At 39.0% G+C, this 27,033-nt stretch overlaps 1 protein-coding gene across 1 annotated transcript; it reads right to left on the bottom strand.

The window, feature by feature from the left end:
* Positions 1 to 1,006: 1,006 nt before the first annotated feature.
* Positions 1,007 to 26,862, bottom strand: LOC146615965 (sentrin-specific protease 7). Its single transcript, XM_085374636.1, has 23 exons — positions 26,759 to 26,862; positions 22,379 to 22,463; positions 21,469 to 21,534; positions 21,275 to 21,390; positions 20,255 to 20,509; positions 19,740 to 19,864; positions 19,295 to 19,395; positions 10,271 to 10,601; positions 8,885 to 9,033; positions 7,731 to 7,865; positions 7,609 to 7,642; positions 6,809 to 7,036; positions 6,281 to 6,690; positions 5,976 to 6,103; positions 4,037 to 4,153; positions 3,806 to 3,922; positions 3,338 to 3,433; positions 3,054 to 3,241; positions 2,899 to 2,945; positions 2,768 to 2,811; positions 1,738 to 1,806; positions 1,475 to 1,625; positions 1,007 to 1,391 (listed from the first exon to the last, which is right to left on the bottom strand). The coding sequence occupies exons 1-23, from the start codon at positions 26,860 to 26,862 to the stop codon at positions 1,236 to 1,238; spliced, it is 3,252 nt and encodes a 1,083-aa protein (XP_085230762.1). The 3' UTR covers positions 1,007 to 1,235.
* Positions 26,863 to 27,033: the final 171 nt, after the last annotated feature.

Raw genomic sequence — 27,033 nt, 5'->3', positions numbered from 1 at the left:
CAAAATAAAAAATTTAAAAAAAATCCCAAAGAGAACACCATAAAGGTGTTACACAAGAAAACGACAACTGAACAATCTGGCAAAAAGGGAAAACTGAGAACATTAATAAAGGACTGAATGGGTCTTCAGCAGGTCATCGAACGTTACACATGCCAGCGTGTGTGCCCTTAAACTTTTTTTTGCGAGGTGTATTCATGTTAAATTCATAAAGTTATCTATTAACCAGGACTTGAAACTCATTTTGCAGGACAAACCCAGGCAGGATAACAGCACAGGCCAGTGAAGCAATTTGATATGAAAGCAATGGCAATTTTGCACTTAATTCCTTTCCTACTGTGTTTCAAACAAGAACATCTGTTTATTTTTCACAAAGAAAAGAAAAAACAAAATTGGCCGATATATCAGATTAGCAGACTTTTTTCAAATGAAGTATTGGTCGGGCTCTACAGAGAGTCACAGACACACACTGTTATACACACTTTAACTTAATTAGAGAAGTGGGTGACTGCCGGGTCTGTCTGTAGCTGGGAGGGAGAGGCACAGTCCTGTGGTTTCAAATCATATATTTTTCTAATGAAATTCAGTAAGAAAACTCCTGTCTATTAAATACCACACCGACGCTTCTTACATTTTGTCTAAAGTAAATCTCATCTAATAAAACTTTGATACAAAAGAAGGCAACATCAGGGACAACCTGGATAAGAAAAAACACACAACTGAGATCTGAACTGAACTGTCAGTCGGATAATACACGAAATGTCTACCGGATGCCAGCAAGCTGAATTCAAACTACAAAAGCTTAAAAGAAACCAAAGATCAAAGCAAGGGGGATCCTAATAGAACTTAAAAAAATTTTTTTTTTTAAATATATCACTTTGCAAACTAAGTTTTACCACTGTTATGCTTTCACACATTATCTGCTTGGGCATACTACATAGAAAATTGAATTTTAATATTTCTTTATAAAATAGTTATCAGTATAAAAACAAACAGTAAAAAGTCTGGATTGATTTGTGTGTCTAGATATGCTTTTATTTTTTTTCTGCCCTTTATTTTTAATTAGCCAATTCTTTTATATTCACTAATAGGACCCCCAGGTAGTCAAAGGTTTACATTTTCAAGTTAATGCATAAAATAAAAGAATCTGCTTTAAAAGAAATATTTTCAGTTCATGCTGAAATGACCGTTGCTCAGTATGAGCAGTGATTTTTAATGGCTACAGGAATGTGATGTGCTCAACCGCTCAGCTGCTTTCCTAGTCTATTATCCAGGTTCTGATGTCGGTAAAGGTTAAGTACAAGATCTCGGATTTCATCTCGCTTCCTTCGCACCTGCTGCCGTGAAAACCATTGTTCTAGGTGTAGTGGGAGGTCAAAGTGCACCACGGGGTCCTGAAAGCAGAAGCAGAATTATTTATGCTGTCCTTGAACGCATTATTAGCCAAACTAAATGTGACGTTAAAAAAGTGCTTTACCTTCAAAAAGCACTCAACGTATTGTAGCAGGTAGAGGCCACAGTCGCTGCTGTTATCCTGAAGGGGGACGTGGCAGTGTGAGCTTTTCATCTGATCAGGACCAAAGTCCCTCGGTGACCCACGACGCACCTCCCATTCTGACTGCAAGTATCTGGCAGACAAATGTGTCATTAAAAAAAAATAAAAATACAATAACATTTCACACAGACCCATACCCATGCATACCCAGCTTCAGAATTGTGGGTTTAAGGTGTCATACTTACTCCCGCAACAGTTTGAAGACTCGTTCATGAAGAGAAAGTTTAAGGGAATCCATGATAAGAATACACGGCCTACAGAGAGGACAGACAGCTGCAAGTCAGTGTTTACTTTTATATCAAGCTTTCATTTGTAAAGTCTTTTTGTTCAGATGTGTTTAAATACCCAGAGACCAGGGGGGAAACCACATAAACTTCCAAAACACACAAAGACCATTGCCTCTTTTCCGCAAGTGCCTACTTGGCTCAGCTCAGCTGTTAGGGGTTTTACATTAAGTTGTAGTGCCTTTTTAACCACTGTTGTAAATACATAAATTCCTGCACCATCTCATAGTATAAGAGCCATATCCCTATTATTTAACTGTGTTGTTTATTATTCTGGATTGAACACTGTACTATTTTTACTCTTTATCATGCTGCTGTAGCACAAAAATTACCCTTGTGGGATCAAAAAGTATCCAACCATCTACCTGGTAGCAGGTATTTATTATACCTGCTCAGCCGGGGCTCCAAACAAGCCGAGTCGCTCCAAAGATGTGACATCATACTGCATGCCACCGATTGGTCGGTCAAAGGCATCACTCGATGACTCATGAGACCAACTCCTTCACAAAAATCTAAACCACCATTTTTGAAGCCCAGCAACAAGGGAAACCAACACATTGAGCGGCATGTTGAACTGAACTCAACGGGTTAAATCAGCCAGTGGTGGCTGACCAGTAACTGTCGACGATGCTTATGACTTCATTAGACGTATGTTGGAAGCAGCTTTCTGCTTAAACATATGCGCCTAATACATTTTGGATAGAAGTCATGTCAAGCTACACAAAGCAGATGAGCCTGGCAGGAAGTCACACACAGCCACAATTTAGAGCATTGGGCTGCTTTTCCTAATAAAACACCCCATCTAGACCCACCCTACTAAACCATTATCAGTGCATGAACATAAATGGTGTTAAGAGGTCAGAAAACAGATGATCAGAGGACAAAAGGAGTTTCTTTTTAGAATATGGACTAAAAAGGTGTAAAAACTCACCTTTTGCAAACTGTCTTCTTTTGCCACGTCAGCTCTGTACAACTCTACAAAGACAAAAATAGACTGAGCTGGTTTGCAGGAACAAACAGACACTTTTAAATATTCTTATATGTAACTGAATTATATCTTACTACTGGATTAGGTGGTGAATCTTTGGTGAATTCTTCCTGGGTATTTTCTAAAAGACACGAAACGACACACAATGATTACCTTCACCTTTCTGTCGTCACTGGTATAAACACCACATATAAACACCAAAGACAAAGAAGGCATGAGTCAAAAATACCTGTGTCTGTGTCTATATTGTCACTGCGCATATGTGATTTCTCCACATCATCATTAAAGCTTTTACTTCCTTGCGCATCATCTTGACTCTCAGACTCCTCCGTCACGTCGCTGCTCTTTCCTGTCCAGCCCTCGATTTTAGGCTCACCCAGTCCGGGAAAGCAAATGACAACTAAATACCAGTGAGCTCTAAATGGAGAGAGTCATGTGATGTGTTTAACAGATTTACTGAAAATTAAAAAGAGAAGAAAACTGTGCAAATAACACCTCCTGTGCTGAACTTACTCCTGATTGACAGGTACAAACAAGAAGTCCTTTTTGAAGATGTCGACGTGTCGTGTCCATGTCTTCACGCGTTGGTGCCGCCTCTGTCTCTGACAGCTGAATACAAACAAAAATAAAAACAATAAAAACATTTTTGGAGTCGTGCCTGTAACATGAATCTTGATTACAGGACATATCAGGTCTAAATACATTAAACATGCAATCTATTAAGCATTGCATTTTGGTCTTTGAAGCTTAGATGGTGTAGATGTGGACATCTACACTAATGACCAATGCATCCAACTCAAAAGGTACTGCAGGTTATAATACTGTTTAAGGAGGATGTAGTGTATCTTAAACGGCTGGCAGTTATTGTGCTATCTTGTTAAATCCAGTAAAGCGTAAGAAGGTAAGAACACTTTAAGTGAAGACATTTCACACAATCAGTACACCCCAAAGCAGACTGCAAACTCTATCAGGGTTACTTACGAGTCGCTGTTGCCACCTTCACTGGCATTGTCCCGCCGCGTCAGCTGCTTGTAGAAGAAGCTGCTGAAAATGTGGGAGCGCTCGACCACTGAAGCAGATGCGTTCTGGAGGAGGTATCTGGTTTTAAAAACACAAAAATCAAAAACGATCAATTTAGAAGCATCTCTATCCCAAGACTCAGAATCAATTAATGCCTTTTGTTTAATAAAAAATAATAATAAAAGTTCATACTTGAGGTAAAAATCAATGATAACATCGTTAAGGTATTTCCCACTGTCAAGGCACTGCAGGTCCTCCATTGTAACAGTGATTCCTCCTTTCATTGGCGGAGGAGGAAACTGGATCAACCTAAGTAAGGAAGCAGGAGATAAGAATGAGCCGTTATTTAGATCATCAGAACTTTTAGGTTATACATATTATTCAAAGTGTTTTTATGAGGATGCACTGATCTCATAAGTCAGATTAGTATTACGATAAATGGGGACCTCATAGTAGTATTAACACCCCAAATAATTTGCAGTTTGTTTATTCATTCACTTTTGTGATTGATTAGTGATTAATCTAAGAATTAAGTTAGTCCAGTCAAAATATTCCCTGCTCTCCTCTTGTCGTTCATAAATATAATCCCAATAAGTTCCTCGCAGTGTGTTACAGCTTGAACATTTTAATCATTTTGCCTCTGGACATCACCACAGTGGATCCGAAATTAAGCAATCACAATGTGATCAAAGTGGAGGCTTAAAATTTATTCGAGGAGCTCAATAAAATATTATTTTAGCAATTTAGGATATTACAACATAGCACAATTTTAAAAGGCTCAGAATTAACTAAGAATTATACTTTGCAGTCAATTGGCATCCCCAGAGGTTCCTCCTTTGAGAAGCTCTGACAGCATTTACTGCAGCTGTGTTCAGCTGTTTGTTTGTGGAGCTCTCTGCTTTCACCAAGTGGAAAATAAGCTTGGGCTGAGATCAGTAGACTGACTTGGCCACTTGAGAACTTTCTGTTCCTTGTTTTCAGGTAGTTTTAGCTTTGTGTTTGGGGTCATTATCCTCTTTAATAAAGGTCATCCAGGTTTCCGGATTTTGACTGCATCCAAGTAGTAAAGCATTTTGCAAAGAATTCATGCTGCTACTTCTATCAGCAGTCACATCATCAATCAGCAACAATGACCCAGTTCCACTCGCAGCCATACATTTCCATGCCATCAGATTGTCTCTACTGTGTTTGACAGATGATGTGGTATGCTTCAGATCACGAGCCCTTCCTTTTGTTCTTCATACTCTTCTCTTCCCATCACTCTGGTTCACGCTCATCTGGACTTAATCTTTCTGCAGAATCCTACTCCACAGCTGGACCAGATGTTTTTTAGATGTTTCTTAGCAAAGTCTAACCAGTTTGTTCTGTTCTTGACCAATACTAGCTGTTTGAATCTTGCTGTAGCCCCTCTGTATTTACTGTCACAAAGGCATCTTTTGATTATAGCCCTTGATGGTGATACAGCTACTTCTTTATAAATATTCCCGAATTTGCTAGATGTGTTGTGAAAGGGTTTTCCTCACCTATGAGAGCTTTACGATCATCCACTTAACCTGTTTTTCATGGTCAACCATGAGTTTTTGGTTTTCCTCAAAAAATAACAAGTAGCAGGCCACAACTATCCACAAAACTGCTCCAACCTCCCTGAATTAACACCTACATCAGCCCATTGAAGACTTCATTCATAGTACACCAAAGTAATGAACAGATAAACAGTTAAATAACACAAAAGTTCCTGGTTTTCCACTATTTATACTGGGTCCAGTTTAAAAATATAAAAAGAAACATTTCTATGAATTAATCAACTCAAATTATAAAATCTATTATAATAATAGGACAGTCTGTATAAGGAACTACCCAAACTTTTCCTGTAACTTTTTAACATTTAGTCTCACTTGTCCGAGCAACTTAAAATCAAAGTACCTGACATACACCTTTAATCACAGCTTAATTGCTGTAGTTCAAATCCTCTGTGTTGGTGTAAAGAAGCAGAAATTATAAAATTTGTGCCACTGTCCAAATACTTAAGGACCTGTCTGTACAAATATTTTAAATATACTGGTGGTCTGTATGAACAGATCTCAAACCTCCACTGATGAATCTCATAAGCATCTTAGCTTAGGCTACTTGCCTGTGAGCCAGACCCTGATGTTTATATTTAGTCCAGCTGGAGCCTGGTTTACACAGTGACACAGAGTAGGATCCTCTGGTTCTACGATGGCACATTGTATACACAGGAGTCGGTTCCTCTTTCTCCTTCTGTGGAGGGAAATGCACATCACAGACCAGTGGCTGTCAGGTGATTGTGAAGTGGGCACAAGCTAAATGTGCAGGCTTGCAAGCTGAGTACCAGTAAAGAAAAAACGGTTTTGGGGTGGGGGGGGGGGGGGGGGGGGGGGGGGTATACTCTTACTGAACCACCCAGTAGACACTTACATCAGAGGGACATTCAACCCTTTGTTCTTCCTGATCAGGCTTTGGTTTGAGCAAAGGTGCTTCTGTGTCTGGCTCTGGTGCAATCTCTGTCTCTAAAACTGAGTCTGTCTTTTGTGCTGTGGGCTTTTTGTCTTCTTCAGGTTCTGTGTCCGTGTTTGTCACACCCAGCATGGAGAGCAGGAAAGAGTCTAGTCCAGTTCTTCTAATCAGCTCTATGCTATCATCCAGAGAAAGAACAGGAGACAGAACGTCTCCCAACTCACTAAATCTGTCTGTACTGTGCCTTAAATTGGTTTGTTCATTTGCCAGAGTCTTGAGACAGACAATGTCCAGGAGAGAGCGCAAAAAAGCTCCCTCCATTCCCTCCAGAGGTTCTCTCAGAGTCAGCAGGATGAAAGGGCTGGCTTTCCCTATTAAAACAGAGCGCAATATGAAATAATGCTGAATGCTGGCACTATATAACAGAAACCTTCAGCATTTTTAAGTTTAAATGACCAAAACCCTGAACTTGTCATCCAGCAGTCTCACCAGTGTTCACAGCTCCATCTTTTTTGGCCGACAGCAGGCGGAGGTCCTGCTGTACCGAAGCGGCAGCAGTTTCTGACACACAAAATAGCAGCACAGCAGCAGGTGTGGGCTCCTCATCACCCTTAAAGTGCAGCTGTCGTTCTTCCAGTTCCTGTCGCTCCCAAACACTGTACCTCCTCAGCTCCAAACGCTCAAAGGTCAACTTCACCTCCAGCTCCTCACTGGTGTCTGAACACAAGATGCGGTCGTAAGGACAATACATTTTTACAAACAGCTTTACACTTTATTCTTGTTTCTGGTATTTTACAATGTTTGTCTTGTTAAATTGACAAACAGCTTGTATATTTTGTGCAAGTATTTTTAAAGTATAAGGTAACAATTTTGTTCTTGCCTTTTATAAATCTTTTTCTAGCTAAGTAATACTTTTGTTTTTAATGCTTTGGAAAATAATGTTCAACCACTCTTCTTTAATAGAAACAAGGGTTACGCACACAAAGGCAGGCTAAAATGTCATTAAATGAACCCATAAATTGACTGAGTTTTACAGATTCAGAGGTGAAAGTCTACTGGGATCTTGAGGGTTTGACGCATTAGCACAAAGAAGCTAAGCAAAATAAGTGAAAAGCTAGGAGAGGATACTGTGCCAAAACAAAATGAGGTGACTTGTTTTTGTGTCAAAGCTTATACAACCCTGCCCAAAGGCACAAAAAATGATCAGAAAAGCTGATGGAGAGAGGTTCTCTTTAAAAGTTATTAGGAAAAGGAATTACTTAAGATCAAAACATATTTATAAATATTACCTTTGAGTGGGATGATGATTTCTTCCTCCTCTATCTGTGAACAGAGAGAAAGATGCATTAGATTTTCAAATTCTGTGCATGCTTACGGCAAAAAGCCCATCTTTGCATTTTATTAGGGTTACCGCGATGGGTCCATTTGCTTTTCCATGATAAACTCCACAGTGCAGACCACAGAAGGGCAACTCCATGCAGGAATAGTCTATATTGAAACTGGGAGCTGAAGTCACTGGAAGAGTAGTGTTGTGCACAACAAACGCCTGCAAAACACAAACAGACACACACATGCAAAGTTTACAGGAAATAGAGCAGGCTGCGAAGCCGCACAACGATGCAAACAGATTAATACACGGTAATGTCAGGATAATAACAGACTACAAAGATAACTAGTGGCATGATTAAAGGGCAGCATGCAGAGGCTATATAAAATTGTTGCTTTGGCACCATCTGGTGGTGGTTAAAAGAATGACATGGCAGTTTGCAGGTATTCCGCTGTCTATTGAAAAATAGCATATCGAGATATTTGTCTTGATATGTTGCTCAAATGAGAAAGAAAGAGAAGACGCAGGAGGTCACCTGGTGGTCTATTCTGCAGGAGTTTGTTCAACCTTTTTGTGGCACTAAATGAAACTGATCTGTGATACTGTGCTACAGCTAAAGAACACACACACACAAATATTCTTACTCACTGCATGCACTGCAAAGCTATTTAAAGCTGAATTCAGTGACTCTTCCTGCCAAAATTTGATGCATGTGTTAAATGCATTGACTATAAACCATTGTTAATGTACCAGGTTTGAAACTCGATGTTCTCCTTATAATGCCACGATCTTACAATGGTGGCAGTTTTTGAAAGCAGCTGTAGAGTGATCTTAGTTCACGTGACTGTGAAATCGATAACATAATGGTTTAGAAAAGAACAAGTTCTTCCTTTTATTATATCCAGACATCCACGTGCATGGCTCCTCTCTCCCTTCATGTCATTGGGTCAGATACAAGACTAAGTGGCTGCCGCACAGGCAAAGTATTGTCTTTTAATTAGCAGTTGGTGACTTGGACACCCTGGGGTGAAGTAAAACCTTAGGCCCCCGGATCATGTCTGTAAAACACCCTTTGTGATGTCATGTTAATCTGGGCATTAGCTCAGCTCAGTTTAGAGGCATGTGCGAGGCTGTTGTCTGCACAATATAAAAAAGGAAAAGAACATATATAAGGGGATTATAAAAACTGAGATCACATATGAAATGTGTTTGTGCTGGACTGAACACACTCTACCAACCTGCATGTCAGCAGTGTGTTGCTGTTTGGCCTCAGCTTCCTGTGACGACTGACCCTTTATTACTGCGTCTTCCACAGCGACCAGTGTGCGGACTTGGCTGCAGCCCCGAGAAACGTCTCCACCCTCCTCATCGTCACTGGACAGCACAACTGAAACACAACCATTAAGACAACATGAGGCCAGAGTGAACCTTTTCTTTGGAATTCTCTAAAAGTACAAAACGCTTGAGGACACATAAGCCCCTATCTGATACTGTATAATGGAAATGTAATGGGCTTTAAAGCCACAGTGAGGACAGTAGTAATCCAGGAAAAGGCACGTGGGTAAGCTAAACAGTGAAAACATTGTAGCTGCTAATTGTATTTTCACGTGCTCCCGGATGGCCCCTTTTCCTGCGTCAGTCTTCAGTGTGTTCATGTGCCTCATAAACATAGAAAGAACATGGATGCTACAGAGAAGTTGTATTTTAGTGTTTAAGGCATTAAAATAACAGCTTGTTAACTTGATAAATAAGTAAGTCCTCAGGGTAGCTGACATCTTTGACATTTTTAGTAACTTTTCAAACTAATTTTGGTGAATGTATGCAAAAAGCAACTAATGGTTACAACCTAATAACATCCTGCTTCACACTCAAAAGAATCAGCTGAATTGGTTCAGGCATCAGACTCCTAGGATGCCTCCTAGTAGGGATGGACCCCAAAACCTGGTTTTGAATGAACCCTGGGAAAAAAATTATTAAAAAAACTGGAGAATCAATAAGCACCAAAATTATCAGTACTGCTTTCAGCCGTGGAGAAATAAAAAAGAAAGAAATTACATGTATTTATTGCTACATAAACAAAGTTATCATTTACATTTTATCTGACCACCATTACTGATTAAGAATTTAGTTTAAGATGCATTTAACTAGTCCAACAGATAGCGCCCTCTGTGTCACACATACACACACACAAATCCTGGTCTTTGTGAAGAGGGCTGAGAGAATTAAACGCTCAAAAGTATAGCTGTACTTTGTTAGAGTGAAACGGTTCGTCACCACAAATGCAGGTCTTTTAATCTGTTAAAACAATCAGCAAAAGCCTATTTCTCCATCACATGCTGTAAATAGGCAGTAGCTTTCTCTCTCATAATCGGGAATATTGGTTGTGCAACTTTTCTGACTAAGAGCCGCTTATAACATGTATGACTTAGTAACACACTTTATTTTGATGGCCGCTATTTCAAGGTGAGTCAATTTCAAAGTCACTGAGCAGATGCAGCACAATTAATTACTGAAGTTTTGTTTAAATGAGGCCCTCACACACACACACACACACACACACACACACACACACACACACACACACAGCAGTGGACTGAAGCCACACGTTTGTTGGGTGTACTCACTGGGCTCAGAGGGACTGATCTGATTCCCGTTGTCCTGTGTGGATGATAGGCTTTGTCTTGGGCTGCCAGTAAAATCTTCGCGTTCCAAATCAGGGTTGATGACTGGGACAAGAACTTCTGTTCCATTGTCTTCACCCACCGTGAACTGCACTATGCAATGCTCCAAGCTCTCCAAATCACCATCCTCTCTACTGTCCTCGTGACAAATGGGTGCAGAGAATGCTCCTCCATCTCTTCCATCTTCTTCTGTGAGCTGAAGAACGCTCTCGCGGTTGCGTTTGGGGCTCTCCGTTCCATTGCATTGGGACGCCGAATCCCTTCTTTTCCTCTTCTATCACACAACATAAAGTATAATGTATCACTTCTGCTGTTTACTGAGCACACAGCATAAACTGAAAGATCACAGAGCCATTTTTAGAATACAGTAAAACAAAATAAATTTTTAATCTCACTTTTTAGACACGGAATAACAACTGCTGAGTAGGGGTGCAACGATACACAAAATTCACGGTTCGGTTCGGTTCGATACTTTGGTGTCACGGTTCGATATTTTTTCGATACAAAAAAATGTTCATGCCTTTTTAATTTGTCATTTATTAAAATTATAAATATATATTTTAACTCAAAAGTACAGTTTTTAAATTTAACCCTAACCCTTGTGCGTGTTTTTTATTTTGACAGCGAATACGCACCTGCGGACCACTTATGTGCAGCCCTGGTTATTTAGCTCGTCATATTGCAGCCACAGAAATTCTTTTGTCCATGAAACCATAAAGCTGCACTTTCTTTTTGCCTTATAGTCTGATTTGTCATAACTTCTCCGTTTTGTGGTAAGCTTTTCTTTGGCTGTCACTTCTTCACCCTGACCTGTCTTATTTGGCTCAGCAGAACTAAAATATATATCTGTCTGTGAAGGTTCTCAGTCATCCAGGTCATCGTAGTCAAATATATATCCTGCTGCTTTTACACACGCACTCACATAAGCTCAGCGATTCTCTGCGCGATCAACCTCTCACATGTTTAAGCTGCCGGAGATTTCACTTGTCATGTTTGCATAGTAAGCTAACAATTAATAAGACGATGTCAGAGGAATTGGTGCGCAAATTATCATCACTCACCAATCACTTGTGTCAAGCCAGCCTCCAATTCGAGACTTGCAGTCAAGCCAGCCTCCAGTTTGTTTTACGTTCCCTGTGTATTCAAAGTATTACGGGAATGGATGTGGAAACCGGATTTCAAAATAAAAGCCAACTTCGAGTGAATTAACAGATATGTTAAGAACATAATAACATATAATTTAGGCTTTTTTTTTTTACAAACTCTAATGTTAGATCTATATGACACAGCCTTGTACCCTAATTGTGCCCTGTCACTATCAAGGCCATCTTATTTTGGATTTCAAAGTAAAAGCCCTGTGAATCTTCATTTTTGAACTACTCTTTCAATGACTTAATAATGCTCTTAAAAGCAAAAGTCGTATTTCCAAATACTATTTGAACTTTATATCAACACTTTCCAACCACAGTCTTTTTACAGTGATACCATATCAATATCAAGTCAGTCTGATTTTGCCTTTCATAGTAATGGCCCTTTGAAATTGTCCATAATTGACTTAATCTTCTAAAGATTCAAAATGCTCTAAAATGAAAAATTCTTGTTTCCACAGGGTAATTCCACCTTAGATCAACAGTATACAGCCCCACAGTGATACCATATCAATATCAAGTCATTCTGATTATGCCTTCCAAAATAAAAGACTTTTTAAATTGTCCATAATTGACCTAACTTTCAGTGATTTCAAAATGTTTTAAAATGGAAATTTCCTGTTTCCACAGGGTAATTCCACTCCAGATCAACAGTATACAACCTCACGATGTTACCATATCAATATCAAAACATTCTGATATTGCTTTAAAAAATAAAAGCATTTTCAAACTGCCCATATCTGAGTTGCTCCTGGAACAATTTCAAAATGCTCTAAAATGGCACATTCCTGTTTCCACAGGGTAATTCCACTTTAGATCAACAGTATACAGCCCCACAGTGATACCATATCAATATCAAGTCATTCTGATTTTGCTCTCAAAAATAAAAGCCTTTTCAAATTGTCCATAATTGACCTAACTTTCAGTGATTTCAAAATGCTCTAAAAAGGAAAATTGCTGTTTCCACAGGGTAATTCCACCTTAGATCAACAGTATACAGCCCCACAGTGATACCATATCAATATCAAGTCATTCTGATTATGCCTTCCAAAATAAAAGCCTTTTTAAATTGTCCATAATTGACCTAACTTTCAGTGATTTCAAAATGCTCTAAAATGGAAATTTCCTGTTTCCACAGGGTAATTCCACTTTAGATCAACAGTATACAGCCCCACAGTGATACCATATCAATGTCAAGTCATTCTGATTTTGCCTTCCAAAGTAAAAGCCTTTTCAAATTGTCCACAATTGACCTAACTTTCAGTGATTTCAAAATGCTCTAAAATGGAAATTTCCTGTTTCCACAGGGTAATTCCACCTTAGATCAACAGTATACAGCCCCACAGTGATACCATATCAATATCAAGTCATTCTGATTATGCCTTCCAAAATAAATGCCCTTTCAAATTGAGCATATACGGCCTACTTTTTTGACGATTTCAAAATGTTCTTAAACAGAATTTTGCTGTTTCCACAGGATAATTTCACTTTAGGTCAACAGTATACAACCTCACGATGTTACCACATCAATATCAAGTCATTCTGATTTTGCTTTCAAAAATAAAAGCATTTTCAAAATGCCCATATCTGACTTGATCCTGGAACAATTTCAAAATGCTCTAAAATGGAAAATTCCTGTTTCCACAGGGTAATTCCACCTTAGATCAACAGTATACAGCCCCACAGTGATACCATATCAATGTCAAGTCATTCTGATTTTGCCTTCCAAAGTAAAAGCCTTTTCAAATTGTCCACAATTGACCTAACTTTCAGTGATTTCAAAATGCTCTAAAATGGAAATTTCCTGTTTCCACAGGGTAATTCCACCTTAGATCAACAGTATACAGCCCCACAGTGATACCATATCAATATCAAGTCATTCTGATTATGCCTTCCAAAATAAATGCCCTTTCAAATTGAGCATATACGGCCTACTTTTTTGACGATTTCAAAATGTTCTTAAACAGAATTTTGCTGTTTCCACAGGATAATTTCACTTTAGTTCAACAGTATACAACCTCACGATGTTACCATATCAATATCAAGTCATTCTGATTTTGCTTTCAAAAATAAAAGCATTTTCAAACTGCCCATATCTGACTTGATCCTGGAACAATTTCAAAATGCTCTAAAATGGAAAATTCCTGTTTCCACAGGGTAATTTCACTTTAGGTCAACAGTATACAACCTCACGATGTTACCATATCAATATCAAGTCATTCTGATTATGCCTTCCAAAATAAAAGACTTTTCAAATTGCCAAGATACGACCTACTCTTTTAAAGATTTCAAAATGCTCTAAAAGTGAAAATTGCTGTTTCCACAGGATAATTTCACTTTAGGTCAACAGTATACAACCTCACGATGTTACCATATCAATTTCAAGTAATTCTGATTATGCCTTCCAAAATAATGGCCTGTTGAAAATGCCCATAATTTACCTAACTTTCAGTGATTTCAGAATGCTCTAAAAAGGAAGATTTCAGTTTCCACAGGGTAATTCCACTTTAGATCAACAGTATACAACCTCACGATGTTACCATGTCAATTTCAAGTCAGTCTGATTTTGCTTTTCAAAATAAAAGCTTTTTCAATTTGCCCATATATGACTTACTCTTGGAGCGAATTCAAAATGCTCTAAGATGGAAAATTGCTGTTTCCACAGCATAATTCCACTTTAGATCAATAGTATCCAACCCCACAGTGATACCATATCAATATCAAATCAGTCTGATGTCATTCTAAATAAAGAAATTACAAAACAGCTTGCAAACCAACCATGACATCTTTCCACAGACTTAAAATATAAACGTACTATCAATTCCAACCTAGTGGCAATTTCAGCTTCCTTTTACATCATCTTTATGATTCAATTCTGTCATAATCAATTGAGTCTGATTTTGCTTTTCAAAATGAAAACCCAATATGTGTTGAAACAGCAATTTTCATTTTTAAAACATTCTGAAATAATTGAAAGAGTATATCACATATGGACAAATTCGACGGGCCATTAATTTGAAAGGCGAAATCAGACCAACATGAAATTTACATGGTTTTACTGTCGGGTTGGATACTGTTGATCTAAAGTGGAATTATCCTGTGGAAACAGCATCTTTCAATTTAAGAGCATTTTGAAATCGTTAAACGAGTAGGTCGTCTACGGGCAATTTGAAAATACTTTTATTTTGGAAGGCAAAATCAGAGTGACTTGATCTTAACATCGTATCTCTGTGGGGTTGTATACTGTTGATTTAAAGTGAAATTATTCTGTGGAAACAGAAAATTTCCTTTTTAGAGCATTCCGAAATCACTGAAAGTTAGGTAAGTTATTGGCATTTTCAACAGGCCATTATTTTGGAAGGCAAAATCAGAATGACTTGAAATTGAAGTAGTACCATGGTGTGGATGTACACTTTTGATCTAACATGGATTCATCCTGTGGAAAGAGCAAGTTTCATTTTTAGAGCGTTCTGAATTCTTTAAAAGAGTAGGTCGTATATCGGCAATTTGAAAAGTCTTTTATTTTGGAAGGCAACATCAGACTGATTTGATATTGATATGGTATCACTGTGGGGTTGGATACTATTGATCTAAAGTGGAATTATGCTGTGGAAACAGCAATTTTCCATCTTAGAGCATTTTGAATTCGCTCCAAGAGTAAGTCATATATGGGCAAATTGAAAAAGCTTTTATTTTGAAAAGCAAAATCAGACTGACTTGAAATTGACATGGTAACATCGTGAGGTTGTATACTGTTGATCTAAAGTGGAATTACCCTGTGGAAACTGAAATCTTCCTTTTTAGAGCATTCTGAAATCACTGAAAGTTAGGTAAATTATGGGCATTTTCAACAGGCCATTATTTTGGAAGGCATAATCAGAATTACTTGAAATTGATATGGTAACATCGTGAGGTTGTATACTGTTGACCTAAAGTGAAATTATCCTGTGGAAACAGCAATTTTCACTTTTAGAGCATTTTGAAATCTTTAAAAGAGTAGGTCGTATCTTGGCAATTTGAAAAGTCTTTTATTTTGGAAGGCATAATCAGAATGACTTGATATTGATATGGTAACATCGTGAGGTTGTATACTGTTGACCTAAAGTGAAATTACCCTGTGGAAACAGGAATTTTCCATTTTAGAGCATTTTGAAATTGTTCCAGGATCAAGTCAGATATGGGCAGTTTGAAAATGCTTTTATTTTTGAAAGCAAAATCAGAATGACTTGATATTGATATGGTAACATCGTGAGGTTGTATACTGTTGAACTAAAGTGAAATTATCCTGTGGAAACAGCAAAATTCTGTTTAAGAACATTTTGAAATCGTCAAAAAAGTAGGCCGTATATGCTCAATTTGAAAGGGCATTTATTTTGGAAGGCATAATCAGAATGACTTGATATTGATATGGTATCACTGTGGGGCTGTATACTGTTGATCTAAGGTGGAATTACCCTGTGGAAACAGGAAATTTCCATTTTAGAGCATTTTGAAATCACTGAAAGTTAGGTCAATTATGGACAATTTAAAAAGTCTTTTATTTTGGAAGGCATAATCAGAATGACTTGATATTGATATGGTAACATCGTGAGGTTGTATACTGTTGACCTAAAGTGAAATTATCCTGTGGAAACAGCAAAATTCTTTTTAAGAACATTTTGAAATCGTTAAAAAATTAGGTCGTATATATGCTCAATTTGAAAGGGCATTTATTTTGGAAGGCATAATCAGAATGACTTGATATTGATATGGTATCACTGTGGGGCTGTATACTGTTGATCTAAGGTGGAATTACCCTGTGGAAACAGGAATTTTCCTTTTTAGAGCATTTTGAAATCACTGAAAGTTAGGTCAATTATGGACAATTTGAAAAGGCTTTTATTTTTGAGAGCAAAATCAGAATGACTTGATATTGATATGGTATCACTGTGGGGCTGTATACTGTTGATCTAAAGTGGAATTACCCTGTGGAAACAGGAAATTTCCATTTTAAAACATTTTGAAATCACTGAAAGTTAGGTCAATTATGGACAATTTAAAAAGGCTTTTATTTTGGAAGGCATAATCAGAATGACTTGATATTGATATGGTATCACTGTGGGGCTGTATACTGTTGATCTAAGGTGGAATTACCCTGTGGAAACAAGAATTTTTCATTTTAGAGCATTTTGAATCGTTAGAAGATTAAGTCAATTATGGACAATTTCAAAGGGCCATTACTATGAAAGGCAAAATCAGACTGACTTGATATTGATATGGTATCACTGTAAAAAGACTGTGGTTGGAAAGTGTTGATATAAAGTTCAAATAGTATTTGGAAATACGACTTTTGCTTTTAAGAGCATTATTAAGTCATTGAAATAGTAGTTCAAAAATGAAGATTCACAGGGCTTTTACTTTGAAATCCAAAATAAGATGGCCTTGATAGTGACAGGGCACAATTAGGGTACAAGGCTGTGTCATATAGATCTAACATTAGAGTTTGTAAAAAAAAAAAAAAGCCTAAATTATATGTTATTATGTTCTTAACATATCTGTTAATTCACTCGAAGTTGGCTTTTATTTTGAAATCCGGTTTCCACATCCATTCCCGTAATACTTTGAATACACAGGGAACGTAAAACAAACTGGAGGCTGGCTTGACTGCAAGTCTCGAATTGGAGGCTGGCTTGACACCAGTCACCAATCAGTGCTGTCGCTCTCTATACACAGTTCGCACGATTGCAAAGTGAAAGCAAAAAAACAAGCGCAAATTCAAACGCGATTTCAATATGTCACATATTGACAGTGGCTCACCGATGCCAATGACATAATTACCCAGCTACATTTCTGAAAGAATGCAAAAGCATTGACATATATTTTTCCTTCCTACAATAGCCCGACGGGCAGGGAAGAGATAGATTTTGGTAGCCCGACTGAAAAAAATCGCTAGCTCCGGGACGTCGGGCTAGCGATATTGCAAGCCCTGTATCTGATTGAGGAATCACTCATCTTTGGAAAAGAGAGTTTACTACAGAGAAATGTCTCTTTCCAAAATAAAAGCTATACTATCCGCTTCTTCTGGGCTATATTCTCAGCAGCATAAGGAGAATCATGTGCTAACAGCTGTCTAAATGACTCGGCTAAAGTTAGTAGCATGCTTGTTGTTTTTGTCTTTGCACTAGGATGATGTCGGCGTAAATGTGCAGTCATATTCGTTGTGTTCCCACTAGTGCTTTCAGGTTAATCTCGTTGAAATGACCTTAACGCCACAACGCGGCAAATCTCCGTTAACGAGCTACCGCCGATCGCCCTGTGCATGGGGCTAGACGGCCAACACGTTAACGAGCTAACTGCGCTAACACACTAGTTCCCACCCATGTAATTGAGCATTGCATGGCACATCCAACATACTGTTTTACTTTAGTCCATGACTCGCTTACCTTCAGGGTCATACGTCACATGAAAACCAAAATAATTCCAAACGCCAGATCTGAATGAGGGTGGGGGAGGTGCCCTGCGCTCTTCCTTCTGTCTGTGTTGAGGCAGGTTACTCGTTTCCCAGCTTTTGTTCTAATCTAGTTAACTGTAGCACTAAATTCACTAAAACGATACAGGGGTGGAATTCATGCAGTAACTCTTAGGCTCAGGTCACAACATGCTAACATGTACTGGGAAGTAAGATGTGCCCCGTCACTTTATCTCCTGAAAAAGTTCCTTATATCACTGAATCTCTTAAATTCAAAGAGGAAGTGAGCTTCTGTCTCAACCTAATCTGTCCAACAGTCACATTTTCTATTGGTTTGCCAACACCTTTTCTCTTGTCACCTGCCAGTTCTTGATCACTGAGCCTGCAGTTGGTTAGGACGCGTCTCTACTTTTTATTTGGGGTGGAGGGCCCACTCCTGAAGACCTTCTATGACTCTGTGGTGGCTTCTGCTATCTTTTATGGTGTGGTCTGCTGGGGCGGCAGCATCTCTGCTGGGGACAGGAAGAGACTGAACAGGGTGATCCGAAGGGCCAGCTCTGTTCTAGGATGCCCTCTGGACCCAGTGGAGGTGGTGAGTGACAGGAGAATGGCGGCTAAGCTGTCATCCCTGTTGGACAACGTCTCCCACCCCATGCAGCAGACTGTGACAGCACTGAGCAGCTCCTTCAGTGGGAGACTGGGGCACCCACGGTGTGGGACGGAGAGATTTCGCAGGTCTTTCCTCCCCACTGCTGTCAGACTCCACAACAAAGACTTTAACTGAACAAACACACACATCCACACATGTGCAATAACACTAAGTGCAATAATCTTTTCTGGCATCGTTGTATTTTTACTCAGTTGTATATAGCATTCGTATTCTATTTTTATCTTATTGTATATTTTTATTCTATTTTATTCTACTGTATATAGTATATTATTTTATTCTATTCTGTACAGTTGTGTACTGTATTTATTCTTATTGTATTCTAATTTTTGCGTCATAACTTTTGCACTGTCCACTTCCTGCTGTGACAAAACAAATTTCCCACGTGTGGGACTAATAAAGGTTATCTTATCTTTATCTCTAACTTTAGAGCCAGAATCTCCCCACACATGATCTCAATTGTTATGGCCAGGAAGTATGCCAATCAACTTTGGCTTTCAGTTTCTGTTTTTCCAGTGTTTCAGACTCTGACTGCTTGCGTGGAAAGGACTCAAAGCCTTATTCAAAGCACAAGGCTGACAAGAAAATTTGCTACCATGTTTGCATAGTCTGGTGCACACCTGCTGAGCTCTCCGGGGATTGGTTAAGTTTAATCAAGGTTGATTGTTCCTGGTTTCATTTTGAGTTTTAAAAGTGGTACTCACCAGACTAGGCTGTGCATCTTTTTCTGAATCAGTCCACCTGTCTTTGATGTCACAGGACACTATATCCTCAGCAGGCTCCCAGCTCAAAGACAACCCACAGTCTGCATGACAAACATATAAAGTTAAAATACACTCATACACCACTGACAACCTATGAATGGAATTCCCTGTCCTCAAAGCAGGTCAAAAACAGGAAAACGATTACTAAACTTTAAACACTGATAAGTAAACAGAGTAACATGTGATGTCCTTTGCTCTATATAACTTTTGTTTTTTTTAAAGCTACTCTGGAAATAAGACCAGCGGTGGATGGAACGGTAATGTCTCGAGTACACGATTTATTCACAGTTAAATCCAACATTGTCTTTATGACAACAAAGTCAGTCACAAAAGAGCGCCAGCAGCATTAAACCAACAACTGCATGAACTCTTCATGTTTACCCACCTACAACTTCAGCAAATCTGTCATCTTCTGTGTTGTCCTTGCCTATTATCACCTCCTCGATATCTTTGCTTTCTTCTTTGTCCTCTTGGTTGTCAACATTTTGTGGTCTTCTTCTAAGGCTCAACCTGTGGAGAAAAAGACGGGAAAAGATGTTCTGATTATGCTGTACAGTTTATTCCTATTTTTAGCAAACTGTTAAAAATTGGGCGTTTCCATTCAGGTCTGGGTTGAAAAAAAAAAAAAGTATGCTGGCTTTAGTGTAAAGTGTGTTGTATGTAAATATGTTTCCCCAATTAAAATGAGCTACTGCAGATTCTACAAGCCTCTAAAGATGTAAAATTAATGAAAGTGGCCAGAAAGACATACACTTTTTAACTTACTTTCCCCCCCCCTTCGTCTTATTGGGTTGGTCGGTGTTTACCAGAACTTACTGCTCGTAAGGATATTTGAGAGAGACCGACTGCTTCATCTAACTAATAGTCCTTCACATTACTTCTTTTACAATGCTATCCCACCTTTGGGAGGTTGGAGTGACAGTCCTCTGGTTGCGTTTGGGTGTCACACTCTTGCTCCTGTTATTCCTGGCTTCCCTCTGACTGGATCTAGTGTCTCTGTAGGTCGGTGTTTCCTCTCTACACTGACCGCTCTCCCTCCGCCTGCTTGGCGTTTGTCCTCTGTTCTTCGCACTATGAGTCTTTTTTGTCCTTTCCATATACTCCATGCCGAATTTTGTCTTCAGGACATCTGTCAGGATCAGAAGAGGCTTCCTCCTGTGGGAGAAAGCAGAGAATCGTTGATTCACAACCTTCCTCGAACGACGTCTTCTCCGCATATTGTTCCCATCAAGCCCACTGAGGTATTCAGGCTTAAAACTCATCTATCTCTGCACGTGAGACTTTATGTGTGCCAGCTGATCAACAGGGTGCGGTCTAATGGTGTAGATAAGTCACATGTGCAGAAATGATAAGCTTGGCTTTGAGTCATGGTGTTTGCAATGTTTCCTTTATGGACCGCAACTCTGACCACTGTGCAAAATTTATAAAATATATACAGAAAAGGCAAATATGCCTGGGTGGCCCAAACAGGCATTTTAATGGACGTATACTAACTGTGCAGCACCTGTCTTAAAGAACAATGACCACCTCCATCTATTTAATTTATCAGCACTCTTTACCCTTCTTCTCCCATTTCTGTTGCTCCTGCAAGTGCTCTGCAGAGAAATGATATTACTCTAATTTTGAAGAAATACTGCAGTGACACTTTTTTATTTTTGTTGTCCTGGAGTAATGAAGGTTAGATTAAGAGAGACCTTGGAGAACTTCATTATTAATTGTGAGCGCCCCATTTTGTGAATGCTTAAGACTGCAAAAAAATTTTTATTTTTTTATTTTTTTTATTTTTTTACAGAGAACATAAGCGCAGTACGCTTCAGTGTAGACAACAGCACATATTTATGAGTTTTAAATCATAAGCAGATATTTTAGTCCGCAGTTTAAAAAAGTCAAATCATCACACGACACTTCTTGCCTCCTTACCTGTCCATGTCCAGTGCGATCATAGCTGCATGGCTGTGATCAAACTTCGTGGATCCGTTTTTATGCGGTGACTTGCGATTTCTGAATTTGCAATCTGCAAACGCAGTCCAGGAAACCTTTCAAAGAGGAGGCAGACACTGTTAGTTATAAGAATAACCCAGAATAACCATGTTAGCATAAAGATAACGCTGTACCTGTCTTTCTAATTTTCCATACTCTGATGAAAGACATGTCATGGGAATTCTGAGTGGATTTTCCATCTAAAATTAATACGGTTATTAGTGACCATGCTTGTATGAAACACATTGCAATGCAATAAACAAAAGCGCAAGATTTCTTTCACACAACTAAGGAAATATGCTAAGCTTGTTGCATGCAGTTGCAACTGTCAGACCAGCTGCTGTTAAAGCGGTGTGTATAAGCTAGCGTCTATAATTCCAGTTCAAATACAATGATGGGTAGCAGTCAAAGCTCCCTAACCCATGAATTGTTGGACGAGTCAGCTGACACCTATTTAAAAATGTTGACTCTCGGGCAAAAAGACCTGCATTGTCCACTTTCAGCTGTTTCTCAAGAAGCATCTGTTGCTTCTCGTTTTGTCATTGTAAACTAAATCTAGACTTCTGTTAGGAGAACTTAGCATTGTGGTATCTTAAGAGGTGTTATTTTTGCTAGTTTTCTGATATTTTACAAACACCAGCAATGAATAAGTTCACCGAAGACATAATCAGCAGCTTCAGTGGGAGTCAAAGTAACTCTTAGTTGCAATCCTTGTAACAGCTTTTAAGCGTTGATTATGCAAGGAAATCCACTAAGTACAGCTCCCTATCCTCAATCAGTCAGGTCTCCAGCCCTTACTAGGAAGAGAGTGGGCTCACTGATTATCAGACTGACAAGAGCAAACATGTGAGAAAGTAAAAGAATCCCAATTTGCAACGTGCTTGTGATCAGCAAAGGATATGAATGCAGCAATGAAGCCATCAGCACCACAGGATTGGGCCAAGAGGAAATACAATTAAAACGGCACACTCACACAAGCTCACAAGAATGAATGGATGAAATGGAAAGTGGGTATTTCATAAAACATAGGTGATATATATATACCAGGTTATCCTTGCCCACTGTAAATGGAATAGTTAAGGCTCTCCTTTGCTCCATCATGGTCCACGGGTAAGGCACAGCAACAAGACTGCAAGAAGCAAACAAAAAGACAAATGTGAAAAAAGCCATATAGTGTGCCATCATTATTATTATTATTATCATCAAATCAAATTCAAATTCAAATTTTATTTGTCACGTACACAGTCATACACAGTACGATATGTAGTGAAATGCTTGGACAACTGCTCGTGACCTAAAGAAAACAAAAAAGGAAAAGGCTATGAATAAGATAGGAAATAAATATGAAAAATTAAAAAGGGTAAATTTAACTAGGAAGGAATAAAATATAAATTAAGGTTAAAAATGAAATAACTGTACAACACAAATTAGAATGAAGGGTAAATTTAACTGGGAAGAATAAGATAAAATATATATAAAAATCATCAAGAACAGTAGCATGTAAAATGGCCTGCATGTGAATGTGAAAATGGTATAAATCTAACAAACAACAAGTTTTGTTGGAAGAAAAACTCCAACTGGGTGGCTCAGTCAAATAACTTCCAAAAGATGGACATGCTAACAGATTCCTGCCAAATGTTAATAAAATTTAGACAAATGTGATAAAACAGAGAAAAATGTGCGTAATGGGAAGACTAATGACTTCCTAAAACAGGAAATACTTGCTGACATATAGTTTTATGACCTATAGTTAGCTGTGAGACAAATATTAACACAGGAATACAACATAACTGCTTCCTCTTGGGATATGTTTTCTGAACATTGAAACAAAACACATTTTCCAGTTTTTATGGAATATTTTATGAACAAAAATGACTGAGCCTGATTTAATGAAACGTGACATAACACTGTGTTTTTTTTATTTGCTCAGGCAAAAACATCAGTACTTCATGACTTGTTGTGGTCACGCACACATGGTTAAATAAACAGCAGTTAATCAGCTTGTGTTTAAAAAAAAGAAAAAAGAAAAGAAAAATGAGGGGGAACATGGCAAACCACACATTCAGCTAAACACTCAAACATTATTAAAACTGAATAATAACCCCAGAACATTACCACAATAAGCTTTCTTTAAAAATAAATAAATAAATTGAGTAATACATTCATTCCCCGGACACTTTATTAGATACACTTTGTTACTATCAGGTTGGACCCCCACGTCAGAACTGTATTAATTCTCCATGGCATAGATTCAACAAGTTGCTGGAAATATTCCTCAGAGATTTTGGTCCACATTGACATAAAAGCCTCACACAGTTGCTGCAAATTTAATAACTTCGCATCCACAACCCACAGGTGGTCTATCGACTGAGATCTGATAAACTCATTGTCAAGTTCAAGAAACCAGCTGGAGAAGATTTGACCTGTGTGGGCTCTAGAGTGCGACCAAAATTTCTCCATGGTGCGACTAATAAAAAATACTTGGTTGCACCGGTGCGACCAAGTATTTTCTCGGAAAAAAAAAGTTTCAGCAACCCTGAAAGTCTCCGTGTGTTCAACAACAGACACACATTATGCCCATGTCGTGTTCTAAACCAATCAGAGATACTCAGAGGCGGGGACCTCTGTGATTGGCCGTTGTCCAGATATTCCTGCAGACCTACTTGTGTTTACGTTTGAAAGTGCGGGCAGATAGAGAAGGGTGAGTAGCCCAGGTCAGAAGTGTATGAAGTTGGTATTGAGAAAATATGAAAAGAAAAATTGATAACTTTTTCGTTAAGTTAAGGCCTGATCAGTCCAAAATTCTGAGCCAGCGCTCTGACACGGAGCCATCAACCTCTCCGTTTTTGTCAAACACTGGTCCGGAGACGGCATCAGAAAATGAGCCACATACGATCGACTCCCAGCCGGAGTCCACTGAAAGTAAAAGTGAGAAAATGTATAGATTTCGAATCGAGTGGCTTGACCAGTTTCCCTGGCTAAGATACAGCCAAGCTGACAATATGATGCACTGCATTTATTGTCGCGAGTGTGGAAAGACCATGGCCGGCAACACAGCATTTGTCACTGGTGCTAATACGTTTCGAATTGAAACGCTGAAAAAGCATACAGCATCGAGAAGACACATTATATGCCGCGATAAATGCTCTGCCAAAATGTCCCCGCTCCTCACTGCCTTTCAGCGGCAGGCAGGAGTAAACAGGTCATCGGAGGAGGCCGAGATGATCATTAAGTTTAACATCGCCTACAATATTGCAAAAGAAGAAGTTCCGTTTACTAAGTTCAAGTCAGAAATAACTCTTCACAGGAAAAATGGCTTGGACATAAACCCCATATACAGCAATGATGTTGCGTGCGCCCAGTTTATAGGCGTAATCGCTGACACACTGAAAAAAAAGACGTCAGTGGAAATTGCGAACAGTACATACATGGCCTTCCTGATCGATGGAGACACAGACATCGCTACAAAAGAATGTGTCATTGTGTACGCTCGTATCTTGCAAAAAGGAAGACCAGCGAATATACTGATTGGACACATTGAGGTCCAGCATGCCCATGCCCAAGGTAAGCCATGTCATGTCACGTAGCCTATGTATATGATTAATAATATTACGTCGTGTTACTGAATTAACCATATCTAGCATGTTCTTATCATTGAAAATTAAACATAGCAATAATACATGAATATAGAAACTCAAACTGAAAAAGACTGCATTGTAAACTCTTGATCTGAGAGGTAAATGGGTTTTTTTTAATTTGTTTAGGAATTTATGCTGCCTCAAAGAAAGCATTTGCTGCTCTTGGGGACCAGTGCAGTAACTGGTTGGATAAAATCATTGCTATGGGGGCTGATGGAGCTGCTGTTAATTTGGGCAGCAAAGGGGGTGTCAAGTTAATCATTTTGAAAGGTTGTTAGTTAATCATTTACAAATAAAAAAAAAAACGTGAACATGTAAAACTGCGGTGTTAAGTAATGCAGTTAAAAAATTTGGGTACGCCTAACTTTTGTGCTTGTACGCCTAAATTTTGTGCTGGTGCGCCTAAATTTTATTTTTAGGCGCACCAGTGCAACCATGGCAAAAAGTTAGTCTAGAGCCCTGCCTGTGTGACATAGTGCGCTTTCCTGCTAGAACCAAACCTGAGATGATGTTTACACTCTGGTCATAAAGGGATGGACGTGGCGAGCAATTCTCAGGTAGGCTGTAATGTTTAAACGGTGCTCAGTTGGTACTAAAGGACCTTAAGTGTGCAAGAAAATATCCCCACACTATTACACTTCCACCACATGCTTTCATGTTGTTTACCTTAAATTATAATGCTACTAACAAAATGTTGCAGCAGAAACCAGACCAGAATCGGACAATAGAGATTGGACGATTCTGGTGAGCCTGTGCACAATGTGGCCTCAGTTTCCTGTTCTTAACTGCCACTCCGCTGTAGTCTTCTGCTGCACCTTTGTTCCTTATTCTGATACTCAGAGTTTGAACAGGTCCTCTTGGCCATATCTACATGCCTCAAATTGATGCCATGTAATTGGCTGTATTTGTTTTGAGTTGAACGGGTGTACCTAATAAAATGGTCAATGGGCATATATCATTATGCATCTGACATAAATGTCTCTCAGAGTGTGTCAGACTGCAGAATATTGCAGATACATTGCCCACGTTGTTATCCTGGCCAGCGTATCACAAAAGTATGAGTATTTCCAGGGTATTTCCAGGGTTTGAAGTCAGTTAACTGACTTCAAACCCTGGAAAAAGTATTATTCAGTAAATAAACCCTCTCCAAAAGGAAACTACATCACATGTTGCTGTAAAAGGGGAAAAAGGCACTTGGCAGACCACACGAATTGCTGCCAAACATGATCAAAAGAAAATGTACTTCCTATATGTTTAAACTCACATGCATTTCCTATTTTGCATCAACCACCATCGACAGATCTTATGAAGTTAAATGAATTATAAATCAGTTTCTTTGTGGACTCTCATAAGCCAAAATGATGAAATGCAAACTCAGAAATATATATAAAACTCAGTGTTGTGACTGTAACAGTACCGACTTGCAGCTAACCATAAGCGACCGACACTGCCAGTTCAGCAAGCAACACTCCAGCTTTCTTTTGTAATTGAAGCTGATGTTTAGCGCACATGCTGCTCCCAATCCAAACAGCCAACCTTTATTATGGTTGTAACACGGCACATTGTAACCTCGGAGGTCACCGTGCAGACCTCGTGTTTATTTATGTTTATTTTCTCTGCCTGAACACACCAGAAAGATTAAATCTGATTAGCTCTCGGCTACAGCTAGCAGCGTTAAAGCTATGGCTTACCCATGATGCTAGAAACACGCAGGAAAGCTAAAGCTTACCCCAGGCCACAGCCGCTCGCAAGTGCAACGCACAGTATCAGGAAACTGGAAACCTACTTTCCCACGGACGTGTACACCTGCACCTTACAGTCACAGAAGGCACACATTTTCCACAGTCCGATAGTGTACCCAACGGGCGCTGCAATATTCCTTAGGAACATCCGGTGAAACCCGGAAGTGCATCCAGAGCAAAACAAGAGCGTGAAGAGCAGTTTGTTCCCAGGCGGTGTTGTAGCGCCGGTGTTCTGAGCGGGCTGAGACCAGGGCATTTGCCCGGTGGGGCGCTCGTGATTTTTCGTTTTTATGGGCCGATGGGGGTTTATTTCTTTTCT

This window comes from Diplotaxodon limnothrissa, linkage group LG16 (assembly GCF_057381915.1).
Source record: "Diplotaxodon limnothrissa isolate DT_005_m linkage group LG16, D_limnothrissa_male_GT1.1, whole genome shotgun sequence".
Classification (NCBI taxonomy): Eukaryota; Metazoa; Chordata; class Actinopteri; order Cichliformes; family Cichlidae; genus Diplotaxodon; species Diplotaxodon limnothrissa.
This window is presented reverse-complemented; position numbering and strand designations above follow the sequence as displayed.